Source organism: Dendrobates tinctorius, unplaced genomic scaffold (genome assembly GCF_039654945.1).
Source record: "Dendrobates tinctorius isolate UK_male_01 unplaced genomic scaffold, ASM3965494v1 ptg000233l, whole genome shotgun sequence".
In the NCBI taxonomy this organism is placed as follows: Eukaryota; Metazoa; Chordata; class Amphibia; order Anura; family Dendrobatidae; genus Dendrobates; species Dendrobates tinctorius.
Genome location: NW_027361900.1, coordinates 4,514,940 through 4,532,106, shown reverse-complemented (window position 1 = coordinate 4,532,106; position 17,167 = coordinate 4,514,940). Strand labels below are relative to the sequence as shown.

Genomic DNA, 17,167 nt, shown 5'->3' with positions numbered 1-17,167 from the left:
CATTATACAGTAACACTATGAAGGGATCGGGGGATGACGGTATCATTGTATGTGTCAGGTTCCTATAAGGTGTCAGGATGTCGCTGTCTATCTCTCCATGGAGGAGTGGGAGCATTTAGAAGGACACAGAGATCTGTACAAGAACGTCATAATGGAGGTTCCCCAGCCCCTCACATCTCCAGGTAATAGACAGGACTAAATACACACGGCCTATAATTATCTGTATGTAGAGAATGAATTCAGTCCCTGCATGTGTTTCCTCCAGATCTATCCAGTAAGAGGACAACACCAGAGAGATGTCCCCGTCCTCTTCTTCCACAGGACTGTAACCAAGAAGATCCCAGTGCTCCTCAGGATCATCAGGTAGATGGAGAGAAGGTGTCAGGAGATCTCCCCTATGATGTGTAGACGGCTGTGAAGGTCTTGTGCTCAGTCTTGTTTTATCCACCAGTATTATATGTTTTATACTTGTGTAATGAAAACGGTGGAGATGGCAGGATTAGAGCTGATCATAGATGGGACTTCTCCATCTGTCGGTGACTTTTACAATATTTGTTTCAGGGTGAAGATCTGACCCATATTAATACTACAGAGACATATGTGAGAGATGATGAGTGGTGTAAAGAGGAGATTCCCACATATGACTACCCAGGTGAGTAGTAACCACTGAATGCAGAGAAGTCACAGATTCCTCTCAGTCACCGGCTGTGGCTGCTTTATCGGTGGTGTAGTCCGGCCGTATTACCATGATCACCATTTTGCCTCTAGACCACAACATTCTCCTCCAACCAAAAATGTTCAAATGACTTTGGGCAGTGAAAGCCCTTTTCTATAGAACTTACAATCTGGAGGATCCACCTTCCCCCTGGGATTAGTGTGAGGGTGATCCCTTAAAGCAAGATCTATATGATTGCTTGTACTGACCCAATATAGGCCAAGTGTGCGCTTAAAGAGTCACACCGAACACAGAGTTAGATGTCTACTCCTTTCTCAGCAAAGGCTTGCACACAACTGAAGTTTATTCTCAAGACAGAGAGACAGGAAATGCACGTCACATAATCTCCTGAGTAACCACTGTCAGTCTATGATAGGTCCATTCACCTTCACTTCCATATATGGTATCCAGTATCTCAGCTTCTGCATTCCAAGGATTCCTTCCAGGGTGTTGTCTGAAGACACAGACGCCATCTTGGTACACCATATCTGAACTGACTTATATAAGGTTTAATAATTGATTTCAGTAGCCATTCTCTCCTTCACATTAGGAGACGCTGACCGTTACCTGCCCAGATCTGTAACTATAAAGCCAAATGACAGCGTACGTAGAATGTGCTGACAAGATAGAAAATCACTTGAAGAAAGGTATTATGTGCTTTATGTGGTGCTCTGATTACATATTCATCTGTATTACATCCAGCAAAATGTCACCGGCGATGGTGGCGCCTGCGCAGTAGCATCTATAAGTAAGAGATTGAGGCTACTGCGCTGGCGCCGCTGATGACATTTTGCTGGATGTAATTTTTTTTCTAAGCCTCACAATAGCCACAATATTATAGGCATAATCAGCAATAATATCAATGCTATTATATGCATTATGTAATAATGGGGGGCGGGTCAGTGAGGGATCAGCGACCTGTCATAAGCCAATACAGAGGAATATGGAATCAGAGCACCACATAAAGCCCCGCCCACAGCCCCGCCCCAGAGCACGAGAATATCATTAACTGAAAACTACAAATACAGATTACACAACAACCACAAGACGGATTTCATCACCAGGTATCGATGTAATCAGTACAACGGCACCGACCTGACAGTGTCTGTAGGTTACTGTGCACAATCCTGCTGACAGGTTCCTTTAAGACATCTCAGCTCTGCACTATTATACACAGTTCTCTATAAATGTGTAATATTTCTCCATGAATCTCATCTGACAGAAAATATTGGACCTTACGATAGTTTAGATTGTGACGTCACCGAGCCCCATACTCTAATTACCCCAGAGAGGTTTCACCACTAGCTGCTCATTTATTACTGATGGAGACTGTGGAGTTTGATCATTTCAGTAGATGTTATTGTCTATAGTCACAGTGTTTGATTACAGTAGTGTCCAAAATCCTCTGATTTAACCTCTTCCTGCAGCCAGTTTTGTGTTCCTAATCAGGCCCCATTATTAATATCTGACATGTGTCACTTTATGTGGTGATAAATTATTCACAAAGGATAATAGAAAACAAATGGATCTTACAAATTATTTTCCAGTTTCGCACTATACCCTATATACGATTGTACACTACTGTCTGGGCACATGGCAGTGTTCAGAAGGGAAGGAGCGCCATTTAGCTATTTGAATGCAGATCTAGCTGGAATAGTTTGCAGACACAATGTATTGGGAGCACTGTTCATGGTCACCTGGCAGCTCAAAAGATGTCCACCATGAACATGCTTGGCTCTATCTTCTCTGCTTTCCATATCCCAAGGATTGCCTTGCTCATCGCCCTTTAACACCATTCCATGGAATCTGGACTTACACTGGGACCCCTAGGCTTGGACCATGGTGTTACCTGCTATTCTGTGGTGTTAGATGGCGAGAAGAATAGTCAGGTAGCTGGGTCAGAACTAGAAGGACAGAATCAGAAGACACAAGAGTAGTCAGTAAACGGGCCATGGTCACAGCAGGAAACAAATACACAAGCCGCAAGCTGAGCACAGAGGACTGAACCAGAGGAGAACAGCGCTGTATCTGGCAGATTCCGGCCATGTGCTTTGCGCTTTAGTAGGGTGTGGTACTTTCCAATTGGCTGAAGTAGGGAGCAGATTACTCCAGCTGGACAGCAGGAACAGATCCCAGATGAGATTGGACACACCATATGCAGAAGCCCTAATATAACTAAATGACAGAAAACCAGAATAGTAGAAATCCCCATAAAGTGATTCCATTTTATAAATTAATTCACTGATGGTTATAATCTCTACACACGGGGTCAAAATTGTTGGTACCCCTCGTTTAATGACAGAAAAACCCACAATGGTCACAGAAATAACTTGAATCTGACAAAAGTAATAATAAATAAAAAAATCTATGAAAATGAACAAATGAAAGTCAGACATTGCTTTTCAGCCATGCTTCCACAGAACGTGTAAATCGCAGTGTGTCCACTAATTATCATCACAGGTGTCTACAATCCTGGAATCAGTGAGTGGCCTGTATAGAGGCTACAGATACTCACTGTGCTGTGTGGTGACATGGTGTGTATCACACTCAACATGGACGAGAGGAAGCGAAGGAAAGAGATGTCTCAGGAGATTAGAAGGAAAATTATAGACAAACATGTTACAGGTAAAAGTTATAAGACAATCTCCAAGCAGCTTCATGTTTCTGTGACTAAAGTTGCACATATTATTCAGAAATGTAATATCCATAGGACTGTACCCAACCTCCCTGGACGTGGCCGCAGGAGGAAAATTGATGACAAATCAAAGAGACAGATAATATGAATGGTAACAAAAGAGCCCAGAAAAACTTGTAAACAAATTAAAGGTGAACTTGAAGCTCAAGGAACATCAGTGTCAGATCACACCATCCGTCGTTGTATGAGCCAAAGTGGACTTCATGGGAGACGACCAAGGAGGACACCATTGTTGAAAAAAAATCAGACTGGAATTTGCTAAACTACATGTTGACAAGCTACAAAGCCTCTGGGAGAATGTCCTATGGACAGATGAGACAAAAATGGAACTTTCTGGCAAGGCACGTCAGCTCTATGTTCTCAGATGGAAAAATGAAGCATATCACAAAAAGAACACTGTCCCTACTGTGAAACATAGAGGAGGCTCTGTTATGTTATGGGGCTGCTTTGCTGCATCTGGCACAGGGTGTCTAGAATCTCCATCGTACAATGAAATCTCAAGACTATCAAGGGATTCTAGAGAGAAATGTGCTGCCCAATGTCAGATAGCTTGGTCTCAGTCGCAGGTCATACAGGATAATGACACACAATACACAGCTAAAAACATGCAAGAATGGCTAAGAGGAAAATATTGGACTATTCTGAAGTGGCCTTCTATGAGCCCTGACCTAAATCCTAATGAGCATCTTTGGAAAGAGCTGGAACATGCCATCTGGAAAAGGCAACCTTCAAACACGAGACAACTGAAGTAGTTGCTCTTGAAGAGTGGGCCAAAATACCTGTCGAGAGGTGCAGAAGTCTCATTGACAGCTACAGGAATCATTTTATTTCAACAATTGCCTCCAAGGGTTGTGCAATAAAATATTTTAGTTAAGGGTACCATCATTTCTGTCCAGGCCTATTTCATGAGTTTTATTTATTTTAAATTCTGTGGAAGCATGGCTGAAAAGCAATGTCTGACTTTCAGTTGTTCATTTTCATAGATTTTTTAATTATTACTTTTATCAGATTAAAGTTATTTCTGTGACCATTGTGGGTTTCATTAAACAACGGGTACCAACAATTTTGACCACGTGTGTAGGAGGAGTGAATATTTTGACTCTACAGCAACTTTCCGGAAATTAACATGCAGTGGATGTTGGAGTGAAAATTACACATTTGTCATTTTCTTACCCAGAACATAGTGCCCAGATTGTGCTCCAGGAGACACACACTGCAAATTAAGTGGATTCTTCTCACTATAATATTGCTAATTACAGGGATCCTAGATGTTGTTTGCGCACACTGCAAGACTCCGAAGTGAGAGCGGATTTTTCTGGATTGGTTTATAGAAACCTTGTTGCTTTTCAACAGCCTTTGAGCCACTAATAGTGTGGGAACCTCTGTTTTTCCCATTGACAGATGATGGACCTGAGTGGGGACTTGTTTTTTGTGAGATGAGAATTGGTATTATTTTCGTCTACATAACATTGATTCGTTTCTTTGTTCATTCTGCCTCCCAATTATCGAATACAAACAGTTGAACACCACACACTACTGGTTCATCCAACAAGGTTTTCTATTAGACTGTGAACAGTCATTGTCTTGGTAAATAATTAAAGTTTTTTTACATAGCTTGCCATTTTTATGGACAGTTTAAGTAGAAATGTTCAAAAATATGAAACTAAAGGATATTTTATTAATAAATAATTGTTTTTTATCTTAGCAGATGACTGTACCAGGAGATCAGAGGGACAGTTGACATCTTCAATTTTTAAATCTGATGATCTTGAGCTCCTACAAGATACAACTGAAGTGAATGCTGTTACTCCAGATATATCATCATCCATTCACAGCAAAGATCTGTCATCTGATCCTATGAAACAGGTCCCATATTCTGATTCATTACTGAGTAATAAGGGAAAGCAATGTCACAAAAGAGGCATTAAAAAACAAACCGCTCCTAAAGCAAAAAAGTCATTCTCATGTTCAGAATGTGGGAAATGTTTTACATGGAAATCAGATTTGGTTAATCACCATAGAACTCACACAGGGGAGAAGCCTTTTTCCTGTTCAGAATGTGGGAAATGTTTTACACTGAAATCAAATTTGGTTAATCACCATAGAACTCACACAGGGGAGAAGCCTTTTTCCTGTTCAGAATGTGGGAAATGTTTTACGCTGAAATCAGATTTGGTTAATCACCATAGAACTCACACAGGGGAGAAGCCTTTTTCCTGTTCAGAATGTGGGAAATGTTTTATACAGAAATCACATTTTGTTACTCATCAGAGAACTCACACAGGGGAGAAGCCTTTTTCCTGTTCAGAATGTGGAAAATGTTTTAACCGGAAATCAGATCTGATTAATCACCATAGAACTCACACAGGGGAGAAGCCTTTTTCCTGTTCAGAATGTGGGAAATGTTTTATCCAGAAATCAGATTTGGTTAATCACCATAGAACTCACACAGGGGAGAAGCTTTTTTCCTGTTCAGAATGTGGGAAATGTTTTGCACTTAAATCACATTTTGTTAGACACCAGAGAACTCACACAGGGGAGAAGCCTTTTTCCTGTTCAGAATGTGGGAAATGTTTTAACCAGAAATCAGATCTGATTACTCACCATAGAACTCACACAGGGGAGAAGCCTTTTTCCTGTTCAGAATGTGGGAAATGTTTTATCCAGAAATCAGATTTGGTTAATCACCATAGAACTCACACAGGGGAGAAGCCTTTTTCCTGTTCAGAATGTGGGAAATGTTTTGCACTTAAATCACATTTTGTTAGACACCAGAGAACTCACGCAAGGGAGAAGCCTTTTTCCTGTTCAGAATGTGGGAAATGTTTTAACCAGAAATCAGATTTGGTTAATCACCATAAAACTCACACAGGGGAGAAGCCTTTTTCATGTTCAGAATGTGGGAAATGTTTTTGCACTAAATCAGATTGTGTTAGGCACCAGAGAACTCACCAGGGGAGAAGCCTTTTTCATGTTCAGAATGTTGAACAATTTTTAACCAGAAAGGGAGTCTTGTTCCACACCAAATAACTCACAGAGGGGAGAAACTTCCTTTATGTTTAATGGAAAATAAATCTTGATCACATCAGAGAAGCCATTTTTCCTGTTCATAATGTGGGAAATGTATTAATAGAAATGGAATCTTACTACTAATAATAATCTTTCTTTTTATATAGCGCTAACCTATTCCGCAGCCCTTTACAGTTTGCACACATTATCATCACTGTCCCCAATGGGGCTCACAAATTAAATTCCCTAACAGTATGTCTTTGGAATGTGGGACGAAACCCAAGCAAACATGGGGAGAACATACAAACTCCTTGCAGATGTTGTCCTTGATAGGAGTTGAACCCAGGGACTAACACTGAGCCACCTCAACAGAGAACTTACACAGGGGAGAAGCCTTTTTCCTGTTCAGAATGTGGGAAATATTTTGAATGGAAAGCGCTTCTTGTTAGACATCAGAGCAGTTACACAGGGGAGAAGCCTTTTTCATTTTCTTAATGTAGTCAATATTTTACTTGGAAATCAGCTGTTAATAAACATCAGAAACGTCACATAGGGGAGAAGCCTTTTTTATGTTCATAATGTTGGAATAGTTTTAACCAAAATTAAATTTTCTTAAATGGGTTGTCTCTTGTCATTCCTCATGTTTGCTGAAAAAAGGATAAAACTAAACTTTATTAATTCCAAATGGAAAACTATACCCTTAATTCACCCCCTGAATGTTAGTCAGAAGGTGACTAATAGAAAAAAAACATATACCCCACAATTCAGTATATAGGATGAGGTGATGTAAACACACTCACTCTCCAAGCCTCTTATTTCTACTGCTTTCATTGTCCTCACCAAAGGCGTCATCAGGTGACTATTTAACATTGACGTATATTCAAGCGAGACTGGACAAAAAAAAATTTAAAATCATGTTATCTGAAACAGAAAACTAGCCACATATCGGCAGACCCCAGACTTAAAACTATATACTTCGTATAGTTTTTACATCACGAGGGACTCAGATCTATCATTCGGTAGGAAACAACCTAGGGGTTTTCAGCCTCGGTTGGAAGAATACAGATCTGCTCCATTGACTATCGTTGAACCATGGATACGTTTGGAGAAGCCAGGTTGTGATCCTCGGATCAACTGGCCTTTTACCTTGGTGGTTGTAAGTGGCTGCACATCCAGTTGGAAGAATGTCTCAAGTGGGGTACCACAGGGCTCTGTCCTGGGCCCTGTATTGTTTAACATCTTTATCAACGATTTAGATGAAGGAATTGAGGGTAAACTGATTAAATTTGCTGATGACACAAAGCTAGGAGGGATAGCTAATACTAGAGAAGAGAGAGAGAGGATTCAAAAAGATATAAATAAACTGGAGAAGTGGGCAGCAACTAACAGAATGGTTTTTAACAGGGAGAAATGCAAAGTACTACATCTGGGCAATAAAAATGAAAAAAGCGTATACAGAATGGGAGGAATAGGGCTAAGCAACAGCACATGTGAAAAAGACTTGGGTATACTAATAGATCACAGACTGAATATGAGTCTACAGTGTGATGCAGCAGCAAAAAAGGCAAATGCAATTCTAGGATGTATTAACAGAAGCATACAGTCTAGATCACGTGAAGTCATTATTGCCCTCTACTCCTCTTTGGTCAGACCTCATCTGGAATATTGTGTCCAGTTTTGGGCACCACATTTTAAAACAGACATCAACAAACTGGAGCAAGTTCAGAAAAGAGCGACCAGAATGGTGACCGGTCTGCAAAACCTGTCTTATGAGGAAAGGTTGCAGGATTTGGGAATGTTTAGTTTGCAAAAGAGAAGACTGAGAGGAGACTTAATAGCTGTCTACAAATATCTAAAGGGCTGTCACATTGTAGAAGGATCAACTTTATTCTCATTTGCACAAGGAAAGACTAGAAGCAATGGGATGAAACTGAATGGGAGGAGACACAGATTAGATATTAGAAAAAACTTTATGACAGTTAGAGTGATCAATGAGTGGAACAGGCTGCCATGAGAAGTGGTGAGTTCTCCTTCAATGGAAGTCTTCAAACAGAGGCTGAACAGACATCTGACTCGGACGATATAGCGAATCCTGCTTTGAGCAGGGGGTTGGACCAGATGGCCCAGGAGGCCCCTTCCAACTCTACGATTCTATGATTCTATGACTGAATGCATTGTCATCTTCCTACGCTTGTCGTTACCTCCTCTCTGTGCGTGCCACAGGTGGGGTAGCGACCCTGGGAGCGAGTCAGCGGAAGGATGAGACTCTGCAATGTGCACTCTGTTGGGTGTTTTGCTGGGACTGTTCTATGTGTTATCTGCCTGTTGTGTGGTACAATAAAGCATTGCCCACACTGCATTACCCTCACTGTGTGTGTGTTGTCTGAGTAGCGTTATGCCCATGTTAAAGGGAGAGCCGGCGTTCAGTGGAATGATCCCTGATCCATGTTGTTTCGGCCAGCGGACCGGGGTGCGCGCTGACCACCCCATGTCTCCACAGGCATGCTTCAATAGTCTCAATGGGAGGTTAGAAACTGCTATAACCCGATTAGCTCTGCTACATACAAGCAATGATCAGATCACCTGCATGTAGCAGAGTTGCTCACTTGCTATGAGCGCCAACCACTGGGCAGCGCTCATAGGATCCGGCAGTGACAACCATAGAGGTCTGCTGGAGACCTCTGGTTGTCATACCAACCCATCGGTGACCCGCGATCACGTGACAGGGTCACTGACGTGCGGGGTTTCTGGCCCATCATGTGCGAGAAAAGATGTGGGCTCAGTGCCAGAGCCCACATCAAAAGGAGGGAGTCCGATATCAGCGTACATTTACACCCGATGTCAGAAAGGGTTAAAGGGGATTGTTTTTACAGAGACAGAAGTGGTAATCAATCATGTATACGTACAAATAATTACAGAAATACACAGCTTCTAGTGTTAAATAGTATAGAGTTAAGACAAGAAAATATAATTTGTGTAAATCATGTGTAGATATAAAAATTCTGGCAAATGTCAGATGTTCAAAAACAGCAAAAAGCAGAGATGCCGACCTGCCCAGACCTCCAAACAAATGCACTGTCAGGGTGAGTGGGCCCATATAGTTAAGATGGGGGCAACACAGGTGCAAGAATACCGATGAGACAACCGCTCACAACCTACCAATGTGTGGAGGGGCGGTTGCTTGGTATATTAATGCACAATGAAGACTTGTATGCGGCGCTGTTCACACAATGGTAATGCACAGCATCCAGGCTAACAGCCTATTAGTTACACCCATACTATTAGATCAGGCGGGCTGCCTAGCGCTATCCAAATGCATCCCATGTGAACAGACACCACAGTTTACAAGACCGAATGGGCCCAACTGCACCCTGAAAAATAAAGTGCAAGAAACACATAAAAAATATGAGAGGTATTAGTTAATATTTTGGGTAAAATATGTAAGCAAGTAACCCACGTCATGCGTTGGCCTAAAAAAGTGTCAAAGGACTCACAAAAATTGCTTCTTCTACTTTCACTGCTGCTGCTGCTAATGTATTGGCGTTGAAGAATTGACGGTCCGGAGGTTGGAAGTCTACAGCTGCGATGTGAACGGTGTGCTTCACTGCTGTCTTGGGGAAAAGCTCTCTTAAGGTTGTGTAAAAGCGTGTTTTGATACTCCAGCATTCGCTGTTCCCTTTCTAGGGTGCGAACCATCTGGCAAAATTTGGTTTTATAACGTGTATCTAATAAAGTGGCAACCCAGTAGTCAGCAATATTCCTAATCATAACTATACGGGGATCATGTTGCATATAGTGCAGCAAGAAGGCACTCATATGTCAGGCTCTACCATGAGGTCCAAGCCCATGCTGTGTTGGTGGCTGGGTAACAATGAGGCTCGTTTCCTCCGTCCCATCCCTCCAACCACAAACAACAGAGAGGGAAGTATTATCCTCTTCATCTGACAGTTACTCGCCCATCACCTCTTTCTCCTCCATTTGTTCCTTGGATCTTGCCCCTTCAATAACAGCTTGTCTGTTATCACCAGCCTTCATCGATCACAGTAATCCACCCTCCCTTGGCACCCACCTGTGTGGTGACAGTCTTGAACTTAAAAACAATATTATCCCTTCTGGATCCTCCTCTGCTTCCTCCTCTTCTTCTAGGACCACCATCTCTTCCCGCTGGCTATTCAGTCTACTCCAGCATATAGATGACCAGAATAGTGATGCTGATGATGGCGGCATCAGTGATAACCATCTTAGTAGCCATTTCAAAACTGTGCAGAAGGGTGCAGAGGTCCTTAATCTGTGTGCACTCTGTAAATGTCACATGCGCCATCTGCATACTGTGTTGGCCCAGGCTATACGACATGACATACTGCATCAGGGCTTGTTGCTGCTGCCGCAGTCGCCGCAACATGTGCAGGGTGGAATTCCACCGTGTATCAATGCAAGTCGATGAGAGGGGTGCGAATGGCAGAAATGAGCACACAACTTGCGTTACTGGAGCAGGCAAAGTATACAAAGAAAGGTTGCACTCTATCATGCTAAAGCATGTCAATGTGGAATATGTCAAATTTCACATATTCCACATTGACATGCTTTAGCATGATAGAGTGCAACCTTTCTTTGTATATTGTATATTGGGGTTGCTCCTCTTGGTATGCACCTATTCACACTAGTCTGGATGTGCCAGTCAGTTTTTTTGTCTTTTGTATGTTAGCTTACTGACCGAGAACTCCGCCCTCCACCAGGTGGTGATTTTAATTACAGCAGGTCACTACTTACCCATAAATGCAGGCATTGCTGACAGAGGTGTCCACAATCACCCAGGAATGCAGACATCAGCCTTAGAGAGGTATTCACACAGGTCAGGGATAGGGATTAGTGAGTAGCTCCTAATACTCGGGTACTCGTAGCGAGTCTAATGTAAATCTAATGGGCAGAGAATGTGTGTGGCAGAGAATGTGTGTGGGCAGAGGTGGTCTGTGGGGCTGTATCTGTGTGTGGCGGTCTGTGGGACTGTATCTATGTGCAGTGGTCTGTGGGGCTGTATCTGTGTGCAGTGGTCTGTGGGGCTGTATCTGTGTGCAGTGGTCTGTGGGGCTGTATCTGTGTGCAGTGGTCTGTGGGGCTGTATCTGTGTGCAGTGGTCTGTGGGGCTGTATCTGTGTGTGGCGGTCTGTGGGGCTGTATCTGTGTGCAGTGGTCTGTGGGGCTGTGTCTGTGTACAGTGGTCTGTGGGGCTGTGTCTGTGTGCAGTGGTCTGTGAGGCTGTATCTGTGTGCAGTGGTCTGTGGGGCTGTATCTGTGTGCAGTGGTCTGTGGGGCTGTATCTGTGTGCAGTGGTCTGTGGGGCTGTATCTGTGTGCAGTGGTCTGTGGGGCTGTATCTGTGTGCGGCGGTCTGTGGGGCTGTATCTGTGTGCAGCGGTCTGTGGGGCTGTATCTGTGTGCAGTGGTCTGTGGGGCTGTATCTGTGTGTGCAGTGGTCTGTGGGGCTGTATCTGTGTGCAGTGGTCTGTGGGGCTGTATCTGTGTGCAGTGGTCTGTGGGGCTGTATCTGTGTGCAGTGGTCTGTGGGGCTGTATCTGTGTGCAGCGGTCTGTGGGGCTGTATCTGTGTGCAGTGGTCTGTGGGGCTGTATCTGTGTGCAGTGGTCTGTGGGGCTGTATCTGTGTGTGCAGTGGTCTGTGGGGCTGTATCTGTGTGCAGTGGTCTGTGGGGCTGTATCTGTGTGCAGTGGTCTGTGGGGCTGTATATGTGTGCAGTGGTCTGTGGGGCTGTATCTGTGTGCAGTGGTCTGTGGGGCTGTATCTGTGTGCGGCGGTCTGTGGGGCTGTATCTGTGTGCAGTGGTCTGTGGGGCTGTATCTGTGTGCAGTGGTCTGTGGGGCTGTATCTGTGTGTAGTGGTCTGTGGGGCTGTGTGTATGTGTGCAGTGGTCTGTGGGGCTGTATCTGTGTGCAGTGGTCTGTGGGGCTGTATCTGTGTGCAGTGGTCTGTGGGGCTGTATCTGTGTGCAGTGGTCTGTGGGGCTGTATCTGTGTGCAGTGGTCTGTGGGGCTGTGTGTATGTGTGCAGTGGTCTGTGGGGCTGTATCTGTGTGCAGTGGTCTGTGGGGCTGTATCTGTGTGCAGTGGTCTGTGGGGCTGTATCTGTGTGCAGTGGTCTGTGGGGCTGTATCTGTGTGTAGTGGTCTGTGGGGCTGTGTGTATGTGTGCAGTGGTCTGTGTGGCTGTGTGTATGTGTGCGGGGCTGTCAAACTTTTTGCAATTAAAAATCTTTTTTTATATGTGCCTTAGGTTTTTTATCACCACAGCACTGAATGACAAGGTGGGATAGAGCAGGCTGTTTAATATTTTGTCACTAGCTACATGTGAATTAGAATGCAATACTCGTGCATGGAGCACAATAGAAGCCGTGAACGGCTGGTTTTGTCTGTGGACCTCAGTAATGTCCAAAAAAGAAATGCGGGAAGGTAAATGTAACAGCCGCACTGGACACTATCTAGCTACACGATCTGTCTGATATACAACGGCCTAACTAAATAGCTGAAATCTTGCTGTAAACAGTGGCAGCGTCAGGAGCAGCCTCTCTGCGCTGTTACAATGTACAAATGGCGCTAAAACAAGATGTCCGCTATTTATATGGAGAGCGACATGTGATTTCAGCAGCCAATGACACAAGCCGTAGTGTCAGGACATTGTGTTTCCTGCACCCTGATTGACTGACTGTTGTGCTTACAAGCACGCCGCGCCTCTGAGCTCTGCACACTATTTTTGTGGCAACGCAAATATTTTCCTGCACTTTGTACCGAATGTTACCGATTTTTCTTGATTTTTTTTTAAATTTTGCTCGGGTTTCTAATCACAGATCCGAATGCACCATATTTGTGTCGAATTTCTGTTTGACAATCATTTTTCAGACAAATTTGCTCATCACTAGCTGTTACCCACAGATTTTTAGACCGGCTTCACATGTATGTTGCATAGAGTAAACCAACTTCTGGCCCCTGTCAGCTGTTATTCCAGCCCAGGATGCTCGGACTACATCCCACACAATTTTTTGGCATTTGTTGGCTTTGCCTCAGAAACGGCATTTTTGATGTCGCCCCACAAGTGTTCTATCGGATTGAGGTCAGGGGATCGGGCTGGCCTCTCCATAACCTCAATTTTGTTGGATGGGATCCAAGATTTTGCTCGTTTACTGGGGTGTTTAGGGTCGTTGTCTTGGTGAAACACTCATTTCAAGGACATATCCTCTTCAGCGTTAGGCAACGTGACCTCTTCAAGTATTGTAATATATACAAACTGGTCCATGATCCCTGGTGAGCGGTAAATAGGTCCGGCACCATAGTAAGAGACACATGCCCATATCATGATGCCTGCACCACCATGCGTCACTGTCTTCAGAGTGTACCGAGGCTAGAATGCAGAGTTTGGAGATGTCTGATGAACTGTCTGCGGCCCTTGGATCCAAAAAGAACAATTCCACTTTCATCAGTCCATGAAATGTTTCTCCATTTCTCTTTAGGCCAGTTGATGTTTTCTTTGGCAAATTGTGTCCGCTTCCGTACATGTGTTTTATTAACAGTGGAATTTTGCGGGGACTTCTTGGTAAGAGATTACACACAAGCGTCTTCTGTCACAGTCCTCACAGGTAGCGTGAGACTGTCTGTGATCATCCTGGAGCTGGTCATTGGCGGAGCCTTTGCCATTCTGGCTATTCTTCCATCCATTTGAATGGTCGTCTTCTGTTTTCTTCCATGTCTCTCTGGTTTGGCTTTCCATGGTAAAGCATTGGAGATCATTTTAGCTGAACAGCCGATCATTGTCTGCTCTTCTTTATAAGTTTTATCTTCTGCAATCAACTTTTTAATCAAAGTACTCTGTTCTTCTGAACAATGTCTCGAGCGACCCATATTTGTCAGGGTTTCAAGGAGAAATGCATGTACAACATGTCCTGGCCTCACCCTTAGATAAGGACCACCGGATTCCCACCTGTCTCTTCACAGAATGATTGCCCTCACTGAGTGATCTCCACACAGCTATTATTGTGATCACCGCCTTTCAATCATTCTAATACACAGACTCAAAAACCCGCAGATCACGAATGCGAAGTCTGGTGGTTTTCTTAGAATCTACTGCACCAACTGGTAAATTGTGTGACACGTAATTTAATTTACACCAAAAACGGATTAATCGGGTTAGTCATATTGGACTGCTGTTATACTAAACCCTACTGTAGCTAGTGTAACACAAGAGAAGGTCGCCAGCGTCTGATCAAACTGAACAGTGGCAAATCCCCCGGCACAGATGGCACTCACCCATGGATATTGAGGGAATTGAGCTCAGTAACTGACAGATCTACTGCATCTCATCTTCTTACACTCACTTGTACTTGTATTTTCACTTTATTTTATTCTTATTTTTCATTCATTTTCGTTTTTTCACACATTTTATTTTTTTCTCCTCATTATTTCTCCCTTTGTCCTGACCCTTTCACACAGTGTCAGTATTTGTTCATTTACATATTATTTGCTAATATTTCCACAAGTCCTTACCATAATGTATGTGCACATTAATAACTTTTATTCACCGACTCTGGCACTCAACACTTTGTACAATTTTTGTTACATATAATCCTATTGATTGGCGCCTGGTAGCAGCTTTCATTCTGTTCCCTCCCCATTCCTTCAAGTCTGTTTTTTTCTTACAATGTGATTCCATGACTTTTATGCCAGAACAATCTCCTTATACATGGCTGTTTCCAGCTGAATTCTTAAAAATGGCCACCAATGTGCGCCTGCACCCTGCGCTCCTGTTCCTTTCTGCACTGTCAGGTCATCTGTTATGTGACTCATGCGTGTCTATGGTGTCACTGGGTTTGATTTACCCGACACGCACGCCGCTATGATGGTGGTGGGTAGAAGCAAATCATAATGACGTGGACAAGAGTAACCATGCTCCACTGTAATTGGCAGATGAGATTATCATATAAATAGCTAATGGGGCAGGACTCCAATGGCAATTCCTCTTGAGAAAGCTGATATGCTAAACGTGCGTCGGGGGAGCGTGGTAGGTTCATCTTATCCTCCCTTACTTTGGGTCAGCATTGCAACATTATTGAACTGGACATGTCCACATTGGTTATGGCTAGTGATGGGCGAGCACTAAAATGCTCGGGTGCTGGTTGCTCGGGTCGAGCAAATTGGAATACTCGGGTACTCGGACAGAACAACGAGCCCAATGTCTATGGGAGACCCGAGCATTTTTACCGCGATCCCCCGGGGGTCCTTTTAAGGTCTAAAAACATCTGAAAATTATTGAAACACTGCTCAAATGACACGGGGACATCATGGGGAAGACCCCTCGAAGCATCTGTCACTCCTAGGTCACAGCTGTAAACAATGTTCTCAGAGTTTCATACCATTTTTACAGGTTCACCAATAAACGTACAAAAACGAAACCAAAATGGATTTTGCTGGGAAATATGTTAAGGTGCATCCTTTCCAGGTTAATGACTTGTATATAAGGTAAAATAATTAACCCCAGACCAATATCTTCCTCCGCCACTTGGGCTATGTTCAGACGCAGCATTTTTGAAGCGTTTTTCAACTTTAACATTGCTTTCAACCAATACAAATGCATTCACTGGGAAATGTCATTGGAACATTTACCAACCCTAGCTGGCCATGGGGGGGTAGTACCGGATGTATTATTAGGAATGTTACTGGCCCGGCCCATCTCCCTACAATGGCATACAGAAGATTACAACACCATGGAGACGTCACAGTGGGATGATTTATGAAACCTGCTATATATGTTATTTCTCACTCTAGGAGGACTGTTGTTTCTGTTGTAGAGTGTTCTCTTTGCTGGTGGCATGGCTCTCCTGGTATATTCCCAGCGAGCTCCCACCACCGATTTGTAAAGTTAACTATGTTGTTTACTTTTTTATTGTTCTCTGTTACCTCTATCCTCTTGTGTTTCCCCCTTCTTAGATCAAACACCAATGGATACGGAACCCACCTTTAATACTTCTGATGAAACTGCAGAGGCGGTGAAACGCGCGTCGGGGTGTGTTCACAGGTCCCCTCCACCTGGGTGGCAGCATGACTACAGGTACACTGGTATTTCTCTATATGGCGATTTTTGTGTGTGCCTTTTTCTTATAGCAAATCTGCTGCATCTTGTAGGTCATTTTTAGGCTGCATATTCAGCATAACAATATATAATAGACCTATGCTGCGCCCTATTTAGGTGCTGGGTATCGTCATACAGTTTGTCTCTTATCCACTAACCATAAGTTTGCTGATATTAGGGTGAGGTATTTTTCTCCCCTTATATACTCTGTACTGTACTATTAAAATATGGTGTTGTATGATATATACTTTTTAATCATGGTGCAATAAAATTTGTTATATATTGGGATCATGTTCCTTCGTTTTTCTCTTTTTGGTATAGTTTAATACTTGTTCATGCCTGCGGCTTCCTGGGACTGAAAGGGATGGTCATACCTTAATACTACACTCCGCACTGACCTCGCCCTGGGACCCAGGATAAGTATACCTCAGACACCAGATTCTGACACCATTTACTCCTCACCGCACTTACGATTCTTGCCATGGAACGTGGCGGGCCTTAACACCACCCTTAAATGCAGTTCTAATACACATAAAATGATTCCGACCAGATGTGATTTTTCTTCAGGAGACGCACTATTGCCACAATCTTATCGCCAACTCTCACTCCTCAACCACGAC

General features: G+C 43.5%; 1 protein-coding gene and 1 pseudogene across 1 annotated transcript in view; both read left to right on the top strand.

Moving 5' to 3' along the window:
* The window catches only part of LOC141060282 (uncharacterized), a 76,127-nt gene that overhangs the window by 18,681 nt on the left and 40,279 nt on the right, over positions 1-17,167 (top strand). The window contains exons 4-5 of the mRNA XM_073556499.1: positions 59-182; positions 266-338. Coding sequence (XP_073412600.1) covers positions 59-182; positions 266-338 — 197 coding nt within the window. The remainder of the gene's footprint in view (positions 1-58; positions 183-265; positions 339-17,167) is intronic.
* LOC141060248 (uncharacterized) lies at positions 1,085-7,041 on the top strand (annotated as a pseudogene).